This window comes from Capra hircus, chromosome 7 (assembly GCF_001704415.2).
Source record: "Capra hircus breed San Clemente chromosome 7, ASM170441v1, whole genome shotgun sequence".
NCBI lineage: Eukaryota > Metazoa > Chordata > Mammalia > Artiodactyla > Bovidae > Capra > Capra hircus.
In genome coordinates, this window is record NC_030814.1 from 15848942 (window position 1) to 15874312 (window position 25371).

Genomic DNA, 25371 nt, shown 5'->3' on the forward strand with positions numbered 1-25371 from the left:
CATAGCAAGTGCAAAGGCCCTGAGGCTGGCGCATGTTTGGGGTGTCCTAGGAAGTGCTGGGAGCACAGTGTAGCCAGAGTGAAGGAGAGAGGTGCGGGAGATGGGGTCACAGAGATCCGGGGGGTCACATGTGATGTGTCTATGAACGGGCATCGCAACTACCTTATGAAAACCTCTGTTTGAAATGATCACATTCATAGACTCTTAGAGAGTTAGACTAAAATGAGCACCTTAGCACAACGTCTGACATTTAATGTTAAACAATTGTCTCTGCCGTCACAAAGAGACATTCAACAATTTTTGAACAGAATTTGCTTCTACTAAAAGAAGTTGAATGACACGAGCAGTTAAAATATTGACTGTTTCCCTCTGAGGTAACTAAATGGTAATCATTTAAGCTTAATGATAGGGACTCATTTCTCTAGTTGAAAACTGCCCCTGACGGTTGATAATCTTTGTCAAGCAATGGTGCCAACACATGGGAAATAAAGAACTACCTCAATGTTCTGGCTGAGTTTTTTGACGATGCTGGTGATGGTCTGGATGTGGTTTTCCAGGAGCTTCCTGGCAAGCGACTCCTCCTTGCGAAAGCCATGAGTCCCCTGAAGACAGGCAGAGATGTCCTCCTTGATGCGGAAGGCTTGCTCAAGGAGGAAAGCTATGGTGCGGTCCTGGTTGTTGAGTCTGTCTTCTAGCTGACTTCTCTGGGTGTTTGGAATGGCAGGAAGAAAAGAATGACCCCTGGTCCAGAAAAGGAAACAACACCGGGACTTTACAAGGGTGAGCTAGAGGAGCCAGAACCAGAGCTTGCAGCTGCGCTTGGCCTCCTGTATATTCTCTCCTGAGAGGAGAAGTTTGGTAGGACTTTAAACCCTGCATGGTGAGAATCTTGGCTTATGCCTCATCTGAGAACTGGGTCTGACTTAAGCCTTGATCTTGTATCATCCATTTTCCATGTTTTTCAAGCAGGAATTGTTCTACATGTTACCTGCTATTCTAACAAGACAAATTGGATCCATATAAATTTAAAGCCTGATGATCCTATATTGAGAAGTGAGCTGCTTTCTAATTGCGGGGAGAAATGATAGGTCAAAGGCAAAGATTAATAAAAGAGTCAGAAGTTCAACAAAAAGTAAAAGAAAAAAATGAATTAGAAAAGAAAAAATACAAAGACTAGGGCTAGTTAGTTATTAGGATAAAGAAACACGTAAAATCCCAATAACTCCTACTGGCATGAGCAAATTACTCCTTCCCTTCACAGATAAACATTTTGGAGAACAAGTTACTTTTGTTGTGTATTTTTCTTTATTTAATTTTCTTTGCTTATTTTTGTGACCTAGTCTCTGTAGTCGTACCTTGTATCTTTTGCTTGAGCTCATTCCCTAGAAGCAAGTCACTAAGTTGTACCTATATTCAAAGTGAGTGAGGATCCACCTCTTGACAAATGGAGTACCAGGAAATTTTTGGTCATTCAAAGACCACCACCCTGTTACAGTCATCTAGCTGGCTTCTTGGAAATATCAGAATGCTTCCAGATGTTCTATATTTTGATTTGAGTGGCTGTTACATGGTTAACTGTATTTGTCAAAATCCACCGAGATATAGACTTTGCATATTTTTAATGCATATTAATTATACCCCAATCAAATACTCTTAGTATTAAGGGGGGAAAGTTTCCAGATCCCTAGAAATCTTGCTAAGAGCTTCTTCTCCTATACAGTAGTTTTCCTAGATTAGCTCTGAAAAGAAGGCAAAGCCAAAACATTTTCAAGTAATGTAAGATCTCACTACATCTACATGTTCCAGGGATGGGAAAGCAACGGCTCTTCCAATGTTGCTTCTTTTTTAGGAGCAAGAGGAGAAGACCTGGTGGGAGCAGTTATTCTGTGGGATAGGGGGTGGCTGATGATGGTTTTAATCTGGCAGTCACGCACACCCCACCTCCCAAGCTCACTGGAGCTGACAAGACTTCATTGGTGAACAGGATTTGGCTGAAATCTTCAGGGAAAAATGGACCCACAAGCCAAAATATCACAACTTTGAGGAGCACAGTCTCAAAAAACCAATTAGCCAACAAACAACCTACTAGATTATGTGCAGTGCTTAGTCACTCAGTCATGTCCAAATCTTTGTGACCCCAGGGACTGCAACCTGCCAGGCTCCTCTGTCCATGGGAATTCTCCAGGCAAGAATATTGGAGTGGGTTGCCATGCCCTCCTCCAGGACTCCTGGATTATAGATTCCTACAAAAGAGAATTACTAAGTCATACGCAATAAGAGGGCTTCCCTCGTAGCTCAGCTGGTAAAGAATCTTCCTGCAATGCAGGAGAGCCAGGTTTGATTCCTGGGTCGGGAAGATCCACCAGAAAAGGGATAGGCTGCCCACTCCAGTATTCTTAGGCTTCCCTGGTGGCTCAGACAGTAAACAATCTGCTTGCAATGTGGGAGACCTGGGTTTGATCCCTGGGTTGGGAAGATCCCCTGGAAAAGGGAACAGCTACCCACTCCAGTATTGTGGCCTGGAGAATTCCATGGACAGAGGCACCTGGTGGGCTACAGTCCATGGGGTCACAAAAAGTCAGACACAACTGAGTGACTTTCACTTTCACACAATAAGAAAATTTTTAAAAAAGTAAATAAAAATATTAAAAGTGAAGATATGGGAAGATATTAGCAAAATGAAAAAAGAAAACAAGAAAACAAGTAGATATATTAGACATGAAAATAGGTAAAGAAACAAAAAAGGTGGAATGACTATGACAGACAGGAGGTAGCTGAAGAATAAATTAGTGCTTTGGGAGAGAAGACTGAGAACATCTACCAGACAGACGCAGGAGCAGTCATACAACTCGGAAGTGTGAAGAGTCAGAATTAAAATCTCTTGTCTGTCTCCAAAATCAAATGCTAACCTCTACTCCCATACATTCCTGTCATTCTAAGAGATAAAAAACAGAAGCAGAGGACACACCTTAATTAATGCTCCTGACGTGACCTCATAGAGTGACAGAAATGACACACAGAAGTGTCCTCAGGCTTCATATCCTCTCTCTCTATAGTTCTTTCTCCTTCTCTCGGTCATGGCCGCCATTATCTCTACTTTTGCCTCCTAACAAAGAATGCATCTTCCACACAACGGCTAAGAGTAGTCATTCTAAAATGTGAAGATAGAGCTTGCCTCCTGAAAACCCTCTGAAGGCTCATCTGTTCTCTGGGAATAAAATCTTTTTTTCCCCTTCCCAGCCTCATCTCCTCCCACTCTTCTCTCCGTTCACCCTTACTCAGTGATGCAGGCCTTCTTTCTGTTCCTCAGGCAGGCCAGGCAGTTCTCAGCTAAGAGCCTTGGCACTTGCTATTCCTTCCACTGGGAAAGCCTTCCCTACAGTCTCTTCATGGCTGCCTGCTCCCCATTCTTTAGGCACAGCTTCAGCGCCCCCTCCTCAGACAAACCTCCCTCTCAGTCACTTTCTATCGTAATAGCCCATTTCATCGTCTTCATAACATCTGTCATTACCTGATATCATCTAATTCACTTGTTTGTGTGTATTTTCTGCCCTGCATCACGAGACTGGAAGTTCCCTGAAGGCAGGCACTTTGTCTGACTTGTTCTCCACAGTGTCCCCAATGCTGAGAAGAGTGCCTGACACACAGTAGGTGGCCAATAAACTATTTGTTGACTGACTGGTCTGTCTAGCTGGACTGTTTCCTTAAGGCTCCGTTGTTAGAAAATTGGAGGGAAAAAAAAATGGTTGTACAAAGCTGCAAGTTGTTAGAGCCTCAAGGCATACAGTTTGCTTTCCTGAGCAGTATGAAATATTTAGCGTCAGTCTGGGTGAGATTCAGCTCTCCTATCACCTGCATGTCTGAGGAGCAGAGATGACTCAGCCTAGAGTTTCATCAGTCAGATTCCATCCAGCACTCATTTGGCTCAAAAATGTTTTTCTGGAAAATTACCAGATGGAACCTCATACATAGAAAACCCATTCCTTTAACCACCCCCCCCCCCTCAACCGCTGAGCTGACAATGCTACCCTGGCTGGGACTGATGAGTCACAGGCAGAGGAGAAGGGGGTGTCTGGCCCTGTGGATGGTGGCGCGTAGCCTAGCAGTGGACTGCAGCGCTAGTCCTTGTTTTTCTTGAGCTGGTGCTTCTTTCTGTTCTCCTGACAACCTGCAGCCTGGATTTGCCAGTGAAAGAGTATTTCATCCCCGTTCTTCTGTTCTGGGCTTCCCTGGTGGCTCAGCTGGTAAAGAATCCACCTGCAATGCGGGAGACCTGGGTTCGATCCCTGGGTTGGGAAGATCCCCTGGAGAAGGGAAAGGCTGCCCACTCCTGTGTTCTGGCCTGGGGAATTCTCTGGACTGTATAGTCGGTGGGGTTTCTATATAGACCTTTGTAAATCATGCTGTATTCCCATCAACGTTTAGAATTTGTTTTCTCTTAGATGTTCTCAGTATGGCAGACACTGTTGGTTACCTTCCTAACAGCCATCCCTGCTTCTGCCTGATTCGGTTCATCCTCCTGACCCCTAGGTCCTTCAGGGTCAGGGTCAGGGGCACAAGCTAATCTTGGTGGCCCCGTTATTCTGGGCTGAGATGCCATTGGTTTAGGGAGGACCATGTGAAGCAATACTGGCCGATTAGATGCAAAGGGGAGCCTACTGTGGGGTTTCTGAGTAAGGTTGCTTGCCTTTAAGAAGAGATTATCCTAAAAGATTATGTCCAGCTCTTTGCGATCCCATGGACTGTAGCCCACCAGGTTCCTCTCTCTGTCCTTGGAATTCTCCAGGCAAGAATACTGGAGTGGTTGCCATTTCCTTCTCCAGGGAATTTTCCTGACCCTGGGATGAAACCTGGGTCTCCTGCATTGCAGGCAGATTCTTTACCAACGGAGCTACTAGGGAAGCCCTTAAGAAGAGATACCCAGAAAGAAACTTCCCTTTTCTTTCCTGGATGTTGTCATGTCTGTGTGGGATGCCTGGACCTGCTGAAGCTATCTTGTGATCATGAGGGGAAAAAGGATGGCTGGGAAGAAGGACTGAAAACACTTGGGCACTTGATGGTGTTGTTAAGCCTCCAAATTAACTGAATTCTAGATTTTTAATGTGAACTAATCAATGTGCTTACATATAAGCCATTTTGGTTGGAGTTTTAATGTGTAGCTGAAAGCACTGTCTCTATATCTAGTAACTTACTAATAAAAATGTCAATTGAAATAGAAATATGTCAGTCAATATTACTAAATGTCTACTCTGGTCCATATATAATAAATAAAGGTTCTGTTCCTCAAGGAACTTAGTCTGATTCAGTATTTCTTGCAAAGAAACTTTTTATAGGGGTCATGAAGGAAAGGAAGATGCTAAAATGAAGATGCCTTGACACCATGATAGACCTTCTTATTCATAATTTTGAGGGTGAGTGGAAGAACAAGGATATGTATTTTAGGGATTTCCCTGGTGGTCCAGTGGTTAAGACACCCATGCTTCCATCGCAGGGGATTTAGGTTCAATCCCTGGTCAGGGAACTAACATCCCACATGCCTCAAGGCACAGACAAAAAAATAGAATTAAAAAATGAAGCCACTGTAGCTTAAAAACTTTACAAAGAATTTGTGTTTTAAATAAACACTTAGATGAATATATTCTAATGACTGAGCATCGCTGACTTATTTAAGACTGGTCTGGTGGTGATGGGGAGGGGGGTGAGACCAGTACTTATAACTGCTCTACAGTCCAGGCTCACCAGGGGCCTGTGTGCCCCCACTCTTTGGATGTACTGTCAGCTGGTATCAGGAGTGTCTCCAGAAAGGCCATTCTATCCACAGGATTATGTCTGAGAAAAAAGACCTAAGACAGGAGAGGGACCAGCAGAACAGGACTGCCACCTCTGCTCAGATGCCAGTCTGCAGTTCTGCCTTCCGGATTGGCCTCGATATTGTTGCTCTTTGGCGCATGGAGGGAAGCCTTGCAGGGCAGCACCACTGCGTGTGAATGTGCTCGCCTGCAGCCATGGAACTTTAAGTGGCATATACATGATGAACTGTAGTTACTTGTTTTCTTTTGATTCTTCATATTTATTTTTAAAGCTTATTTTATGGTTTAGTGGAGAATGTTCCTTTTTGAAATTTCTTTTTCATGCCTGAGATATAGTAAATCTCATACTATGAGATACAGTGAGATATATATTGGAATATTATTATTATCATTTGCTAATGATGTTTAATGGGCTTCCCTGGTGGCTCAGACAGTAAAGCATCTGCCTGCAACGTGGGAGACCTGGGTTCGATCCCTGGGTCAGGAAGATCCCCCTGGAGAAGGGAATGGCAACCTGAAGCACCAAATGATGCTTTGTTTAGCTTTATTTGTGTGATCCCTATCAGATAAAGAGAGCTTAAATATATATTTCCTATTTTTCTGCCATAAGGACATAGAATATTGCTTTCCAAATGACTTTCATAAACCAGTGACTGGAGTAACATCCAACACATGAACATTCTGTCTTCTAAGAGAGATTCCTGGTAACACTGTTGTTCAGAACATCAGATCATCTGAAAGTTTAAAAACTGAGGCTTTTCACTAGTAACAAGATGTGGTTACCCTGAATTTGAAAAATTCACTGCTTTATTAGTATATCGTATCAGTGAGACTTCTGTATCTAAATTTAACTGTGAAAGGAAAGATAGAACTGAATATTCCAGACTAGCACAGATGGAGTTTCTAACCACAGGAGGAAGTATTCCTAGGGGGCCTTTTCAGAGGGATATTTGGACTTTACATAGATCATTGATTATGTAGCTGACAACTGAGTCTGAACAGATTTTCTGCAAACTCTGAGTTCTACTTCTCCATGGTTCGTGTGACTTACACCAGCTGTGCTGTTGCTGGCAGATGCATTGGTACATAGTGACTTTCATGTCTCTGCCTGTCCTGTTCTTGTGACTAGAGCACTAAATTTACTTAGGAGATTTGGAAAACCATTTCAGCAACCTGTAACATTCAAGAGACAGAAACTGGAAAATTGAAACTCCTTTCTAGAACACAAAGGGGCATAGCTGAAGAGAATTTTCATTTCTGTGAGATTTATTCTATGCCTAAGTACATTCTCAGTGCATACAGTCTGGCAAACAATAGTGAAATAAAGTGACATTTCAGAGAATACTTTGCTGCGTCACAAAAATAATCCATGAGTATGTGCATGGAGCGATGGGATTGAGAATGTATTTTCTATCATTTCCCAGTTGCTTGTTCCTGACCGTTGCCCTGTCAGATGGTTTTGGTGGCTCTTGAAGCCTCCTTTGCTGAGTTTTACACACAGGGCTGAAAGCTGGAAGTGAGTGAGGGAGGCAATTTCAATTTTAAATCATCCATAACAGGAAGAAGTAGCCCCGTGGGGTTGGGTCAACACTGGCCTGCGTGGAGGAACCAGGAAAGGAAAGGACTCTAAACAGTGATGCCTCTGAGAAGAGGCTGGAGAGAGACTGGCTGTGGACTTTTCCCAGATTCAAGTTACGTAGTATGAGGCAAACTCCCTATGCTCAATAACATTTTCAGTAAATTACAGACTTCGTAAGGTACCTGCAGTGATTGGCTTTCTGGTGGAGACATTGAGGCGGGCAGGTGTTCCTGAGTCTCTGTGTGGATGGGGGCTTGGTGGACATCTGGGGGACACAGGGGAACACATGAACTGCAGCAGCGAGTTGTTTTGATGGCACCTGGAGTTCTTACAGCGTTTTGTGGCGCTCTTGAAACCCTGACCCGCGTTACCTCGCTACTGTTGGGATTTGTGTGCTATTTATGTGAGCCTCCAGGGGAAATAAGACTCTATGTGAAGTGGGAAGACTGGGGGTTCAAGTTCTGCCTCTGCCACTTAATATGCTTCACCCCTGATAAGCTGTCCAGAAGAGAACCCCTTTATTTGTCCTATGGAGATGACTCCTGCCCTCCTGAGTTGGCTGAAGTTGATCAATTTACCTAATGTATCTAAAGTGCAAGTCGCTCAGTCGTGTCCGACTCTTTGCAACCCCATGGACTAATTCTCCAGGCCAGAATACTGGAGTGGGTAGCTTTTCCCTTCTCCAGGGGATCTTCCTGGTTTGATCTTCAGGAATCGAACCAGAGTCTCCTGCACTGCAGGTGGATTTTTTACCAACTGAGCTATGCTACTGCTACTGCTGCTAAGTCACTTCAGTCGTGTCCGACTCTGTGCAACCCCATAGACGGCAGCCCTCCAGGCACCCCCATCCCTGGGATTCTCCAGGCAAGAACACTGGAGTGGGTTGCCGTTTCCTTCTCCAATGCATGAAAGTGAAAAGTGAAAGTGAAGTTGCTCAGTCGTGTCTGACTCTTAGCGACCCCATGGACTGCAGCCCACCAGGCTCCTCCGTCCATGGGATTCTCCAGGCAAGAGTACTGGAGTGGGGTGCCAATGCCTTCTCCGACTGAGCTATGAGCGAAGCCCTAATGTATCTAAAGTGCTTTGTAATGTCTACAAGGGTCACACGTGTGTTCTTATTATGATAATTATTAATGATTAGATGGTGTTATGGGAAAAGATATGTTGATGTTCTAACTCCTACCACCACAGAACGTGACCTTGAAGGTCATGGCAGATGTGACTAGTCACACTCATGGGGGTTGGTGGGTGCCTAAGGCAGTTTGACTGATGTCTTTATAAGAAGACATTCGTGTGAAGGCAGAGACACAGGAGGAGACCATGTAAAGACGGAGGCAGAGATTGGAGCTGTGCATCTGTGAAGCAAGGGGCACCAGGGATTGCTGGCTGTCACCAGAAGCTGAGAGGCGAATTTCTTTCAGAACCGTCTCCCCAGAGCCCTTAGAAGGAATCAACCTGCCGATGCCTTGATTTCATACTTCTAACTCCTGGAATTGTGAGGCAAAACGTCTGCTGTTTGTGGTACTGTGTTGTTGCAGCCCTCGGAATCTGATAAAAATGTTAAATTATTTGAGGCTAGTTTCTAGCCCAGGAGAAATGTAAGGAATTTATTATCCCATGGTTCGATTTCTCCATAATGCTTATCGTCAACAGAACACTTTCACAAACATCCATTCATCTCATCCCTGCAACAAGTCCTTGGTATAAGTAAAATTTTTCTCAGTTTAGGTGGAAACTAAAGCTTGGAGATTATCAGTAATCCAGCCAAGAAATATTAACCTGCCCCTTTGACTCTTTTACCTACATCACAGCAGCTTTATTTAGACCAATTAGAACTTTTCTCTGTTATATTTATATATATATATAATTTGTATATGTAAATTAAATATTTATATAAATCCCTGAGTTATTCTCAGAGATAAGATATATTTATTCCTCTGAAATATAAATATACATGTATATATATATACTCAAGATAAATATATGTATTTGTAGATATAAAGCTATATATATATTTAATTGGCATACATATTTACACATGTATATTCTTCATATATAAGTATATAGTCAAGATATATATGTTTCTATATGATGTTATATATAGCTTGCATATGTATAATTATATTCTCTGCATATATATATATGTGTGTGTATATATATATATATATTTAGATTGCTTCCAACGTTATGCAATTTTTCACCCCAGTTATCTTTCCTGTGCTTGGCTCATATCTCTCCTTGGAGTCCTAAGGATCCTCTCTGTGGTCCAGGGGTTGGAGGGACATGCTCTCTGCTCTAGAGAACCAAGGCTGGCCTTTGTCTGACCTCAGCTCAGTTCTCACACTAGCTCTTGGGTGTGGTGAGAATTCAGGGAGCCTCCTGGGATGGGAGGGAGTGAGCTTCGTGTGGGCAGTTCTGCCTTGATTGACATGGGAAGTGTTGTGGGTAATGCCCATTTCCTGTGGCTGCGTCCACCCGTAGCCGGAGTCTTGCCCATCATGGGGGTGGGGGTGCTCAGGGAGATGATGCCAGAGAGAGAATAACAGACTGCACTGTGGCTGACAGCAGTGCTTCCCAGGCTCAGCTAAGATGTGAATCCAGGCAGCTGAAACCCCATGGATGGACACCATGGAGGAAGATCAGATATAGCTGCATTCACGTCTTACACACTGCAAGGGACGGACTAGAGGCAAAGATGTCCCAGGATTCTAAGATGTCCCAGGGTATGTGTGTGTTGAAAAGATAGCCAGCAGAAGGTGTGGATATCCAAGTGGTTAGGGAAATAGGCTTTGAGATCATGGAGACACAGATTTCTGTGTTAGAATCTTGGTCTGTCGTTGCGTTGTGTGACTGTGGGCAAGTACTTGACTCCTCTGAACCCCAGTGACTTCATCTTTAAAACAGCAACACTCTCCACCTCTTAGAGTTACTGTGAAGATTCAATAGATAATTAACACAGAGTGAGACCCGGAAGCTTACTCTGGTGGGTCAGATGGTAAAGTGTCTGTCTGCCCACAATGAAGAAGACCCAGGTTCGATCCCTAGGTCAGGAAGATACCCTAGAGAAGGAAATGGCAATCCACTCCAGTATTCTTGCCTGGAAAATTCCACAGATGGAGGAGCGTGGCAGGCTGCAGTCCATGGGGTCACAAAGGGTCGAACATGACTGAGCGACTTCACTTAAGAGCCGGAAACATTAACACTGCGTATGGTCAGTGGGGCCAGAGACCTGTGCAGGGTGGGAGGGTTCTGCCACATAATAAACAACTTTCTCACAACCCATAGTGTCCTGTATATCTTTTTTTTCATAAGCTATGCAGACTATTTTGAGCTTTCTCACCTGAGAGCTGCTGCTGCTAAGTCGCTTCAGTCGTGTCTGATCCTGTGCTACCCCATAGATGACAGCCCACCAGGCTCCTGCATCCCTGGGATTCTCCAGGCAAGAACACTGGAGTGGGTTGCCATTTCCTTCTCCAATGCATGAAAAGGAAGAGTGAAAGTGAAGTTGCTCAGTCATGCCTGACTCTTCGCGACCCCATGGACTGCAGTGCACCAGGCTCCTCCATCCATGGGATTTTCCAGGCAAGAGTACTGGAGTGGGGTGCCATTGCCTTCTCCCACCTGAGAGCTAGTTGCCCTCAAAGATGGATATGATACTGCCAAATAAAACCCAAGACATCTGCAACCTAACATGACCTACCCCATGAAACACTCAGCCAACAGTGTTTTCTGTCTTCCTTTCTTGTGTATCCTGATGTGAAATATGGCAACGAGAGTGATGCATCATGGTATAATAAAATGTCTGCCACAGTCCTGGGAAGAAGCGTTGAACATGACTATACTCCAGGCCCCGAATGTCCTATTTGACTTGCAAGTAGAGCTCATTAATCATTTATTATTTTGCCCATTTGGCTCACTGGGAGTTTTATGTATCCAGATTTTAAATACCATTCTTTGGCTGTCACCCAGACCTCCGTCATCCCCAAATGTACTCCTGAGAGCATCTCTGAGATACATATTGGCGATAGCTCAGCCTGGACAACTCCTCAGTACAAAACAACTTCATTTCTTTGGCCCAGAGAGCATCACAGTTCAGGTTTGTACCCCCCTTCTTTTTATTCCAGCCCTCTCTGCCCCTGTTCTGTTTCTGATACACTGCAGGAATGTTCCAGCCTTAGCAAATTTGCTTTCCCCTGTATGTCCATGTGGCGCACTCCCTCATCTCCTGGTTTTCGCTCAAATGCTAACATCTCACAAGGCCTACCCTGGCCAGATGATCTAACAGTGTGAATTTGTTCCTCTTCCTAGAACAAATGTTCCATGAGGGCAGCATCTTTGTTCTGTTCACTGAAGACTGTTCAAGGGCCTGCCATGTAGTATATAGTCAGTAAATATATATAATCAGTAAATATTTGCTAGGTGAATAAATGGTTATAACCAGTTTTTGCAAGAACCTAAGGGATAGAAGAGACCTTAAGAGTAATTTGATTTTGTGGCGAGATACCTGTTTGTTTTTTCAGGAGATTCAATTGAAGAAAATGAAAAAGTAATTTATGAGCAGAATTTGTTTTCCACTCCAAATGAAATCCTGTGGGGGAATAATGTATGCTCTTAAATCTTAACCACTTACTTCATTACGTAAAAGAGTGCTTAGGAGTGTAACTTGTGGGCAGCGTTGAGAAATAGCAAATAGTGGTGACTCTAATCTACATTCTAGAAATGACTTATGGATCTTACCTAGAACTGAGACAGCCCTTGGGACTCAGGCACTTAAAACCCCACCCCATTTGATGGAGGAGGCAGAGACTGCCTGGAGAAAAGACATTTTCACTTTCTTAAGGTCACATAGCTGATTACTGGCAGATTCAAGAGCTGGTGCCTGGCCACCATGCAATGCTCCTTCTACCAGCAGAATAAAAAGGTGTTGGTGCCTCTCTGCTTAATTAAACTTAAATGAGCGCTGACTGCACTATCATGAAATCAGTGGATGTCTGTTCGTTGCAAATCTATAAACACATGGGGAAATCAGAATTATTTACTGCCTTTAATATAATGTCACCATAATTGTCCTAGAAATGATTGCAAGCATTCCGCCTCCCCCTGCTACATGGATTATTAATACGACCTAACATTTAGCAAGCACTAATAGTGTGTGGGTGTCGCTCCAACTGCCTGAGGCTGAGAAGAGCCGTGTACACGCTCGGGCTGCCTGCCTTTTTAATGTGCTTTTCTGTAGCCAAACTCCGTTCATAGAATAGGCGTTTATCTCTCTTGCTGCTGGATTTCTTTTTTTCACTCTTTTCAGTTGTTTTTATTATTTGTTTTTAGTATTACCTATAAATATGCCCACATAGATTTATAAGGCAGAACCTCTGAGAATATGTAACATATATTCAGACTGTTTAATGAGTTTTGTACTTGTGTGAGTACTCCGCTTGCATATCAATACCTTCGTTACCACTCAATGCATACTATCACTTGAAGGAGGAAGTTATTTTTAAAATTATTGTGTTTATGATTGAAATGCCCAAATGTCATCTTGCTTTTCCAGTTAATCAGAAATTCTAAGCAGAGCCCTAAAGATTCAATTGCTCCAACATTATTCTCCATTACTTCTGTCAACTGCAGCTCTGTAGGAATCGAAATTCAATGCGTCATGATAGGCTGTGGTAGGTGTATCGAAAAGTATTAAGGCCAGAGAGTCCCTGCCTTTAGGGAGTTTGCAGCCTGCTCTGGGAGATTAGAGGAGAGAGACCAAAAGAAAACCAGCCATCTCAGGTGGTACATTGAAGGCTTTTAGTATATGACTTAGGCAGCAAGAGAAGGGATGTGGGGGCGATCAAGGTAGAAATGAATCCTGAGGTCATCATGCTTTGGCTTTGAATCATTGAGTCCATCTTTCCCTGTGTTTCAATTTTGCTTTCTCTGGAATCCAGGAAATGGCAAAAATTTCTTTGGATTTCAAGTTTGTTGCCATCTTCCAGGGATTTTCTCCCATCTTCTATGATGTAAGTCACCAGCCTGAGCTAATGAAATGCACTTGGGTTCACATTGGAATTTGACAGAAGAATGATTTCTATTCTCTATTTGTGGAGAGTCAGATGGGAATAGGTCTCTGTGTTCTCCTTGGATGGCAGGGTTAGCTAATATGATCATTATTTTTGTGCATGCCACCTTCATTGTCCTTAACAAAGGAAAAATGCCATCTATCCACGTGTCTTATTTTTAAACATTAAAAAATAATAACCCTTTCCTCTTGTTTGGTTTCATTGTCTCTAAATTATAGCCTCATTATCCCATAAACAAATACGAATTAGGGGTAGCATGAAAAGAAGGGCTGAAATACTGTGCTTGATCTGCTTGGAATGCATTAAATGCAGTTGACTAAGAAACAGGGAAATTCTTAATGGTGAACATTCTGGAATATTTGTGGCATGCATGCGTGCTCAGTCACGTCCAACTCTTTGCAACCCCATGGACTGTAGCCCACCAGGCTCCTCTGTCCGTGGAACTTTCCAGGCAAGGATACTGGAGTGGGTTGCCATTTCCTCCTCCAGGGGATCTTCCCTATCCAAGGATCGAACCTGCGTCTCTTGCATCTCCTGCATTGGCAGGTGATTTCTTTACTACTGTGGCACCTGGGAAGCTGCTGTAATATTAGTAATTTTTAAGGTTTTATTGACTTAATGGTTAAAAGTAATTTAAAAATGAAAATCCAGTATTTTTACTTTTTATGTGGAATCATTTAATTTATTCAATCATTTTTTTTCCCACCTGTGGTCATGATGTATATTTTAGGATCAGAATTATTTTAAAGGTACAGTGAGTGGGTCTTAGAGTTTCTAGTTCAACCTGTTTATTTGGCAAATGAGAGAACAAGCCCAGGGACACAGGGGACTAAGTATGAGGTCATGCAGAGAATTATTGGAAGGCCTGACACTAAATCCCAATTGTCCTGAAAACTTTAATGGGGGCATCAGATCACATCCCTCTGTGACATACTCAAATGGGAACTCAAACTAATATGCATTGTCCTGTGATACTGACTTGTCCAAACTAAGATCTTTTGGACAATGTGCATGTATTAATTGTATATTTCCAAGTCCCCGGAGTTGCCCCTCTCTGTAGACCTTCCCTGGATGAGATTCAGGTGTGGCACTGTAAATAGCAGAAACAAAAATGTTCTGATGATTGATTTAATATATTTCAAAATTTCCTGAGTTTTTACTCTTGAAATGTTAACATAGTCATTTGATTTATTTTGAAAGTCACAGTTAAATATATCTTATCTTGTCGTATGCCTTTCATTGCCTATGTTGTGTTATCTATATGAAACTGTAGGGGCTATTTAAAGAGGAAGCAGTAAAATTGGCATGTTTTGTCAATCAGAGAGGAATAAGGGATGTTCGCTTTCCTGACATGGTTTAATGCGGTCCTTCTGAAAGCAGAGAACTAGTTTAGATAAACTCAAAGATCTCATTCAGTCCCTTTAATTTCTAATGTAATCATCAACCATAGTTAAAACTGTTGTAATTCAGACTTACTTGTCAACATATTCAACTAGATCTGTAGAATTCTTGGTTGACATTTTGGCCGGAGAAAATCTTACCTGAAACAAAGGTCATGGGTTTACAATGTATTGTTAGCTTCTTTATAGGGAAATCTTATCCATCTTATGATATTTTAATTTAAAACAAAATCGATGCTATACATCACAGATCATTAGCTCAGTTAGTCTTGCACATGCTCCCTTTGTACCTCTAGAGGCTAAAACCCAAATCAAGTTCTGGGAAAATTCTGGACAGTTGCATTTCATATATTTGGTACCATAGTCAAGAAAAACTTTCTGGAAAAGTCAAAACCATAGATTATTCTTAGATGGTATTTTAATGAAATAGCAAACAATTACTGTCTGGGTTACTAAAGATGTCTTCATAGAGTGAATTATTCCTGACCTGGTAAATTCCAATGAGAATCAGCTAATTTTAAAAGACAAAGCCAAAATCTAGAAAACTTGTATATTCAAATAATTTTGTTTTCTAAGAAATCTGTTTGTCAGAGTCTTATAGTCAATGAGAAATAAAAGTATAGAGCACAGATATGTACATAATTTCTAATGTTAAACATAATTGGCTGTATGGACACTACTAATTCAATAAAATGATACTAGACAGTTCTACATCTGCATGAAAATTCATTTAATTTTGTAGCATTTCTAGAAGGAAAGAGGTTACCAAATGTGCTTACTATTTTGCTTGTATTGAAAATGTTTTAAATATTAATGTTCTTTTATTTTTTAAAATTAAAAGAAAAAATGAATTTAACCTTCATTTTAATAGCCTGTCACTAAACTGGATACAATCTGGAGAGTATGAGTTGTATTCCAGTTAAAAACTTAAATATGTTCCTAGGGTATTTTTTCTTGGTTTATGTTATTAACGACTGGAATGGTGAGCAGAGTATGTTAAAACCCATGACAGAAATCATTCTTTTTGCAAAGGCCTTAAGAATGACCATATCTTACTTCTTAATTTAGGGCTAAAAAAACTTATTTGAAAACCTCTCTCCTCCAATAAAACTTAAAAAAAAAAAAGGTAAGTTTGTTTTCAGTTCAGTTCAGTTCAGTTGCTCAGTCGTGTCTGACTCTTTGCGACCGCATGAATCGCAGCACGCCAGGCCTCCCTGTCCATCACCAACTCCCAGAGTTCACTCAGACTCACGTCCATTGAGTCAGTGATGCCATCCAGCCATCTCATCCTTGGTCGTCCCCTTCTCCTCCTGCCCCCAATCCCTCCCAGCATCAAAGTCTTTTCCAATGAGTCAACTCTTCACATGAGGTGGCCAAATTACTGGAGTTTCAGCTTTAGCATCATTCCTTCCAAAGAAATCCCAGGGTTGGTCTCCTTCAGAATGGACTGGTTGATCTCCTTGCAGTCCAAGGGACTCTCAAGAGTCTTCTCCAACACCACAGTTCAAAAGCATCCATTCTTCGGCGCTCAGCCTTCTTCAGTTTGTTTTCAAGGAGGCTAATATAGAACAACACCTGACAACAGGCTCTCCTGGCCAGCCGACTCAGTGGAAGGGACCAGAAAAAGCTTGAGGCTGTGCAGATGGAGCCAGTGAGCCATTTAATTGTGCTTCAGACCCTCTCTGCCCAATGTTGAGTGGAGTTCACCATGAGTCTGGTGCTCCAAAGCCAGGTCTTTGCTAGAGAATGGGTTTATTATACTGATGCCCTGAGCACACAGATGTCTGTGGTATGGAAACCATCCCAGCTCCTTGGAGAACAGGATTGGTCTTCTGCCCTGGTTTGTGTTTTCACTCTGGATTCCGGCTGGAACAGTGCTGTGCCATGGGCTCCCCATCTGCTTAATGCCAGCTCTTTCCTTCTCACCCCTCCACAGCTGCAGCCCAGCCTGTGGGAGCTTGTCTGTGGGCTGGTCCCTGGACTTGTATGTTCGGCACCTCCTACTCTTTTGTGAGCACTTGTGGAAAGAAAGAGTGCGATGCACGTTGCGTCCAAGGACAATGACTAACTGGGCTATTGTCTTCGTTTCTTCTTTTGAAGTAAAGCAGTTGGATATATATCTGTTTTATCTATTTATTTTTTAAATCAGTTTTATTTCGCTCATTTTAAAGTTTTGCTTTGGAAGACAATAAGTAGCATTCTCTTAAAAGCATACCTGCAAGTCACATACTTTTAAAGTAATAAATGTTAAACTTGACAATTCAGGGAAATTTGGAAAAATATAGAAAAAGTAAAAGATACAGAAAAAAACAATCCTAGAGCAAAAGCTGTTAACATTGGGGCATAATCTATTTACTCTTTGTGCACTTTTTTAGGTATTTAAGACTAAGGTTTTATATTTTTGCTAATTGAATATAGGAGTCAGCTATCCCACTGGATTGAATTGAATATAGGAGTCAGCTATTCCTACAAACTAAGCATAATTATATCAAAATTGCCTCATAAACAACTGTGATTATCACAGGACATTTAGAAGTATTAGTTTTCATTTGTTTAGTAATAATGCTTGGCAATATAGAATGGACTATAAAATATGATCACATATATGATGTAATTTCATTCTTGAAACAGCTCTGTGAAGTGAGAATCATTAACTTATGGATAACAACAGTTACCTTAAGTAACTGAAATCCTTCTTTATTAGAGAAAGAATTTAAGATGATTATTTTTATAGGTGAGAAATCTGAGAATCAGAGAAGCAAGGAACTTACTCAGCATCATGCAGCTGGTGATAATGGTCAAGCTGAGTCCTTCCTACCTGCCTTTGCCTTAGAGGCTCATTCAAGCTCCACATCTTAGGATAGGCCTAACCAGCCCATTTCACATAAGAGGAGGCAGAGAGTTTTTAAGTAACTGAGTCATGCAGCCAATATGCGGTACAGCCAGTAGATACCAAAAGTCATTGCTTGCCATTATGCTAGCTTTCCGGTCCTCTTCCCATCACAAGAGGCTGTGTCTGCTAGTCAGAATTATAAAGCAAAGTCTGAAAACGCTGCTTATTAGAGTGTTTTTTAAAAAATTAATGGGGAAGATATGACAAGTACATAACAATAAAAATTTTATTTATTTTCTTTTTTGTTAGAGATAACATCCACACTTTGAGTTCCTTTTATCTTCACAAAAATAAATAATGATCAAATTTCTAGCTCCCCATATTAAAAGTCAGTCCAGTGAATGAACTGACAAATCGAGATCATTTTTCTTTGCAGCTTGTGCTGGCCTCAGTCATTTTTTCAAAGCAGAACAAACAGGAAAGGTAAGAGAGTGAAAAGGAAAGCAACTCTTCCTGGACTCCTGAGATCTCTCTAAGCAACATTAAGCTTTAAAGAAGCTGAACAAAATATCCTATTTTTCATATGAATATCTAAGAGTACTTGCTTTCTTTTCTTGCTCACTGGCTGAGCCAGGAAGGGGGCCATCAGGTTCTTCTGGCTGTTCCTTGGCAGCGGCAGTCGGGGAGGCACTTTTGTTTACATCCGTCTCTAGGCAACCAGAATGCTGAATCAGATCAGGAACTACTGCAAATGAAGTTTTTGCAGTGGTGGCAATTGTTTATTTTTCAACTGAGGGCAGTTTCTGAACATACAGTGAAATTAAAGGGAGGCTTCCCATTGTTTCACACGTCTTTCCCTCCTTCCTCTCCTCCCCAGTTCTCCCCCAGGTCCGCATCACACCTACAGAACAGCTTATCACCTCGGATACTGCCATGAGACAGTCAGGAAACTGCTAAGAGGCATTCATCTAGGTCAGACTGATAATAGGCAATGATTCCTCACCCCATTGTGCCGAAGCCTTCTGAGTACCTACTTCAGGATTTATTACCTTGTTTGTATGTAAAAAGAAATATAAGTAAGCTAGCCAAGAATGAGACATGTAGAGTCCTTGAGTAATCCATGAGATAAATACCTGAACTCATGACGCTTGATTTCCTGACTTCATTTTTTTGGAACGGGAACAGAGGTTTTTATTTTCTCTCTCTGAAAGCCAAAGTACTAAGGAAATTTGATTGCATCCTGAACAAAGTCTTCATGTTTCTGGGGCATCTTGCTGGGTGGCCCAGTGGCATTGTGACTACAGGAAGGAACTGTGATGTCAATGGGGTTGGGGGTCCTCACACTTTAGGTGCTGGGTTTAGGGGCTTCAAGTGTTTTCCTTAATGCTCATTGTAGTAAAAATCACTAGATCCTCCCCACCTCTTTGTCTCAATCGGTGGGAAGTGGTTATTTTTAGACCAATATTTCACACCCTTCTGCTCATTTCCCCTTCAAAGTTTGAGAAGAGACCAGTTTCCATCAGATTAAACAAAGAAATGAGATGCTACCCTACTCCCGAATCTTTTTCCCCAAGTATGCTAGTTAAGGTAGCTAACTCTTCTTGGGCTCCAAAGTCATTGCAGATGGTGACTGCAACCATGAAATTAAAAGACGCTTGCTCCTTGGAAGAAAAGCTATGACCACCCTAGAAAGCATATTAAAAAGCAGAGACATTACTTTGCCAACAAAGGTCCATCTAGTCAAAGCTATGGTTTTTCCACTAGTCGTGTATAGATGTGAAAGTTGGACTATTATAGAAGCTGAGCACCAAAGAATTAATGCTTTTGAACTGCGGTGTTGGAGAAGACTCTTGAGAGTCCCTTGGACTGCAAGGAGATCCAACCAGTCCATCCTAAAAGAGATCAGTCCTGAATAGTCTTTGGAAGGACTGATGCTGAAGCTGAAACTCCAATACTTTGGCTACCTGATGGAAAGAACTGACTCATTGGAAAAGACCCTAATGCTGGGAAAGATCGAGGGCAGGAGGAGAAAGGGTCAGTTGAGGATGAAATGGTTGGATTGTGTCACCAACTCGATGGACATGAGTTTGAGTAAATTCCAGGAGTTGGTGATGAATAGGGAAGCCTGGGGTGCTGCAGTCCATGGGGTCGCAAAGAGTCGGTCATGACTGAGTGACTGAACTGAACTGAACTCCTCCAGGCCACTAGGTGGAGTATTACAAAGAATGCTACAGTGACAGGTGGGTGAGTAGACAGGCTTTGTTTGGTTGTTTGGCTTGTTTCAAAAAGATGTGGACTGTTTTAGCTCTGAGGTATTTTCCTGACTTTTAAAATTAGAATTTGCATATTTTGCTAATACCACTTGGTCCTCATATACAGAAGTGATGTTACTGGCTGAGTCACTTTTCACATGATGGTGCTGGTTTGCCTTGCTCTGTGGGCATGCGTGACATTCAGAATACTAAGTGACAAATTTTGATCCCATAGATAAAAACATGCATGATTTTGGCTTCCCTAGTGTACCTTCTAGTGCTAAGTCCTTAAAGCTTAGAGATATAATATTTCACGGTCTGTAAGCAGTCTAAAGTGCTGGTGATGCCACTTATCATTTTTATAGAGTGCCAAGTGAGACTGACCAGTGACAGAGCAGGTGGTTATCGTGTTAAAGGTTAGAACCCTGACTTCTCAATCTACTGGCTATTTACTTTGGGCAAAATTACCTCCCTTCTTCAGGCCTTAGTTTTCTCATCTGTAAGGGGAGCTAATAATATTGATTTCATAAGGTGGTTGAGAGGATTCAGTGCAGTCATGCACTTGAAGTACTCAGCTGAGTGCCAGGCTGGGGCTCCACTAAAAGGCAGCTATTAGTGATTATTTCTCAAGGTGGCAATTATCTAAGAAATGAGAGTCTGTATGAGAGGAAGACTGGATTTGACCTTGTTAGACAACTTCTTACAACTCTTTCTCTCTTTAAATTCAGCAAATCCATAGGATTTGCTAGAAAAATAGGCCCCAAATGAGAGTCTAACTCGTCTGTTCTCTAAATTGCTGCTTGTCTTTTAATAGAACAGTGCACATAAAATATACGTACCATTGAATTCCTGCCTGCCCAAATGTGTAGGAAAATCCTTCTCAGAAGTCAGTGATGTTCAAAAATGCCTCCTTATCTAGGGCTACCAAGAATATCGCCTGAGGCAAAGAAGCCAGTGATGTTCCATTTCCACCTTAAAAACTTAAAAATGACATTATGTTCTGGTATTATTTTTTAATATGCATAAGTGAAAGTCTCTCTGTCGTGTCTGACTCTTTGCGACCCCATGGAATATACAGTCTATGGAATTCTCCAGGCCAGAATACTGGAGTGGGTAGCCTTTCCCTTCCCCGGGGATCTTTCCAACCCAGGGATCGAACCCAGGTCTCCCACATTGCAGGCAGAGTCTTTACTGTCTGAGCCACCAGGGAAACCCAAGAATACTGGAGTGCATAGCCTATCCCTTCTCCAGGGGATCTTCTGACCCAGGAATCAAACCGGGGTCTCCTGTATTGCAGGCAGATTCTTTAGCAACTGAGCTATCAGGGAAGCAGATAGAAGACAAATTTTAAAATATGATTTTATTTACTCATTTATTTTTAGCCATCCTGGGTCTTCATTGCTGTGTGGGCTTTTCTCTAGCTGCAGCGAGCTGGGCTCCTCTCTCATTGAGGTTCATGGGCTTCTCATTGCAGTGGCTTCCCTTGCAGAGCACGGGCTCTGGGGGCATGGCCTTCAGTCATTGTAGCACATGGACTCAGTAATTGTGGCCCACGGGCTTAGTTGCTCCAGGCAATGTGGGATCTTCCTGGATCAGTGATTAAATCCATGTCCCCTGCTTTGGCAGGAGGCCTCTTTACCACTTGAACCACCAGGGAAGCTCTGATTATTACTTTAAATGTAGGCATAAAGAAATAATCTTGAGATGTGGTCAATGAAGACAGAACTGCCGTGTGCTATTGCGTACTTAAAAACCCTAGGGGGAGCCATTCACGCAATTCAGTTCAGTTCAGATGCTCAGTCGTGTCTGACTCTGTGACCCCATGGACTGCAGCACACCAGGCCTCCCTGTCCATCACCAACTCCCAGAGCTTACCCAAACTCATGTCCACTGAGTCGGTGATGCCATCCAACCATCTCATCCTCTGTCATCCCCTTCTTCTCCTGCCTTCAATCTTTACCAACTTCAGGGTCTTTTCCAATGAGTCAGCTCTTCGCATCAGGTGGCCAAAGTATTGGAGTTTCAGCTTTAATATCAGTCCTTCCAATGAACACCCAGGACTGATCTCATTTAGGATGGACTGGTTGGATCTCCTTACAGTCCAAGGGACTCTCAAGAGTCTTCTCCAACACCACAGGTCAAAAGCATCAATTCTTTAGCACTCAGCTTTCTTTATAGTCCAACTTTCACATCCATACATGACCACTGGAAAAACCATAGCCTTGACTAGATGGACTTTTGTTGACAAAGTAATGTCTCTGCTTTTTAATATGCTGTCTAAATTGGTCATAACTTTCCTGCCAAGGAGTAAGCGTCTTTCAATTTCATGGCTTCAGTCACCATCTGCAGTGATTTTGGAGCACCCACCCCCCAAATTCATAGAATACCGATGTAGATTTTCATGTTTGTTAGGCATAGCAAAAGTTTCAATCTGTTGCCTTAAAAATTTTCAGGCAGACGTCAAGAAAAGATCTTCTAATAAGGTAAGTATACTAGTCCAACTTTCTCACAAGTGAAAGTCAAGGAAAGGTCTTGAGAAAAATGTGCCTATTTCTGACTCACCCACCAGTGTCTGTGGGCCACTGGCCGTCCCAACTCAGGGTGTCTGCAGAGTGCTGTGCCCTCTGCAGAACTGGACTCAACCAGCGCTAGGCCTCAGTAGCCAGTGGTCGATGGAAATGTCCTCCTGACTTCCTTTTCCTTTTAAGTCGCCTCTCATCTGTTGTCCTAACTGCCCTCAGGCCCTCTTTTCTGGAGAGATCTATGTGGACCTGAGGACCTCTGCTCACTCCCTTGAATTTTTGCTGGTCTTAATTCAAATATCACTTTTCTAAAGAGGCCTTCCCTGACTCTCTAAAACTTATCGTTTCCTCTTATATACACACTCTTCCCATTTTTCTGCTATATTCCCCTCTTTAGCATGTGTCTATCTAATTTGCACTTACTTTTCTTACTGTTTCCTCTGCTAGATTCTTAGCTCTTGGGGGCAGAAAATTTTATCTCTTTTGTTCGCTGCTCTGCCTCGGTGTCTAGAATAGTATCTGGCCCATGGTAAGTGCTCAATGAGTGTATGTTAAATAAATGAATACACAAAGTCCATGAACACGTGTGGACAAAATTCTGCCAAGGAGTTCAGAAATACAGGTGGCAGCAGATGAATGTGGTATGAGTTGTAGAGGAGCTGGCATCTTACCTGAACTTTGCAAAATGCACAGACTGGAGGTCCCTAAGGTCTGAGTGGCAACTGCAGAGTCTGACTCTTCTCTTGCCTCCCCCCACCACCCCCCTGCCCCTCCAGTAGCCCAATGGACACCTTCAGCGGCTCTTACTGTCTAGGTCCCTATTGACACTTGAAGAGAGGAAAGGTCTCTCTCTCCATCACTGAACATTTCTTGTCCTGTCCTCTTCCTGCCTGACTTTCAGCCAGTTTTTCTCTTAAGAAAGAGTCTAATCAATTCAGTATGGCCTTCGCATCCAACAAGGGACTATGCCTAAGTCCAGGTGTTGCACACATCAGTGTGTATAAAGCTTGCTTGGAGAGCCTCTTAAATTGTAGACTCCTGGGAGGAGTTCACACTCTCATAGGTTTCAAAGAAGCTTGTGTTGATTAGAAACCCAAGGACCACACACTGAACAACTCAAAGAATGTAGTTTCTAAAGGTGGCATCCATTCCTGTGAAACCTACAAGGAGCCTACTTTTGGTTGGGGAGCCTCCTCGGTATTTCTCAAATTGCTACTATATTCCTGTAAACTATCAACTGTTTACCTGCCTGCCAGTCTGCTATCCATCCATCAGCATCTTAGATTCTGTGTCTATGTGGATTTTTTCCTCCTCTGCAGTGGTGCTGGAGGAGCTTTCTCCTTTCGAAACAACTTCCTCTGGTCCTAATTACCATCTGCACCTCCTGCAAGCCTGAACCACGCCTTACCAGCAGTCTCCCCTCAGATGCCAACAGGCAATTTCCATCAAGCTTATCTGGCGTTTATACCTTGATAAGTATCCTGCTGCCTCTCAGCGAGTCTCTCTTTGTCCCTTCTCTGGTTCCCTGTTACCACTTCTGTCTCCCCCACCTCTGAACAAACAGCTTCTCCCCAGATACCTAACTGCAGTCCAGCTGCTAAGGTGAATTCCCACCTCCCTCTGCTGTGTTTCCTGCCTCCAACCCCCACAACCTATACCTGGCTTTGGCTAATGCCAGCCAGGTCAATTGACTCACCAAATTAAGAAGTGCAGTGCATTAAAATATATCAACTTTGGTAATTTGCAATGGAATAAAATGCCAAGGGAAAAAAAATACACTCTGGAGACGTGAATTCATCTTTGTATAGAGTCTGCCACATGTTTTCACATGTGCAAACAGGGTCCAGGACAAACAAAACACAATGACTTAAAGAAAACTACTGTGGCTGATAATGACAAAGGGTAGGTAAGCTAATCATTCAAAAACAATAACAATCGGAGTGGCAAGTTCCTATGTTGCTACCAGATCCAGGGACCGTGAGTCTCTGTGGAGGCAAGCAAAGCTCGTGCTCATTGTTAAATCGGTTTACAGAATCTCTGGGAGATTGGACACAGGAATACTTATTCTTGCTGCTCTGGTCGCATGACTTATTTCCCTCATTTCTCTGTAAAAATCTCTCTTGCTGAAAGGATGCTTCTTGCTCTGCCAGGTGCGTGCGCCTCCTGCATTCAGCAGCCTGTTTTCAAAAACCTGAGTTCCACATCCCGAGGGTGTCAGCTCTCCAGGCACAGGGCCTGCCGCTCTAATGACCTCCAGGAGCCTGTTTTTGTCATGTGGTGAGACCAGTGTCCCCAACCTTCCAGCCCCACGCCAGCATCAGAGCTTCAAGGTGAACAGAAATATCTGTTTGAAAAGCATATAAATAGATTCTAATCCCCAAATCAATGACTGTATTTTTGGCCCTAGACGTCTACACATTTAGCCGAATGGCTCTAGGACAGAATTTAATATTGTATGTGTTGGTCTTATCAGTAGAGAGGGTAATGAAATTCATGAGGGAAGTTTTTCCTTGTTCTGGGAATACCTTTATGTCCCACCATTAAAATATATGAGGTTCTGCTCTGTGCAAAGCTTACCTCTGGGGCCCATTCCCTCAGCGTGTGCTGCACAGTCGCATCTTCTTACGGCACCTTGCAAGGGTTTGGGCATCTTCCCTTTGCCCTTCTTCTAGCTTGGCTATCTTTTTAAAAGTTAAAGTGAAAATAATTTTGTCCAGTACACTTTTTTTCCTCCTAGAAATTTGTGGTGAGCTTTTCATAGGCATAAAAATAAATAGCCCAAACTGGAACCTTAGGGGATGAGAAAACATTTACTGAATGCCTACCATGTGCAGGGCATGGTGTATGTGAATTTCTATATTTATAGTTCAGTTAATTCTCCTAACAACTTAATGAGCACAGTGTCCC

At 42.6% G+C, this 25371-nt stretch overlaps 1 protein-coding gene across 1 annotated transcript in view; it reads right to left on the reverse strand.

Moving 5' to 3' along the window:
• The window catches only part of FAM81B (family with sequence similarity 81 member B), a 53529-nt gene extending 34576 nt beyond the window's left edge, over positions 1–18953 (reverse strand). The window contains exons 1-4 of the mRNA XM_005683438.2: positions 18824–18953; positions 18296–18399; positions 14934–14998; positions 498–741 (exon numbers count right to left, since the gene is read on the reverse strand). Of these exons, the coding sequence (XP_005683495.1) occupies positions 498–741; positions 14934–14998; positions 18296–18399; positions 18824–18833 (423 nt within the window). The 5' untranslated portion in view covers positions 18834–18953. The remainder of the gene's footprint in view (positions 1–497; positions 742–14933; positions 14999–18295; positions 18400–18823) is intronic.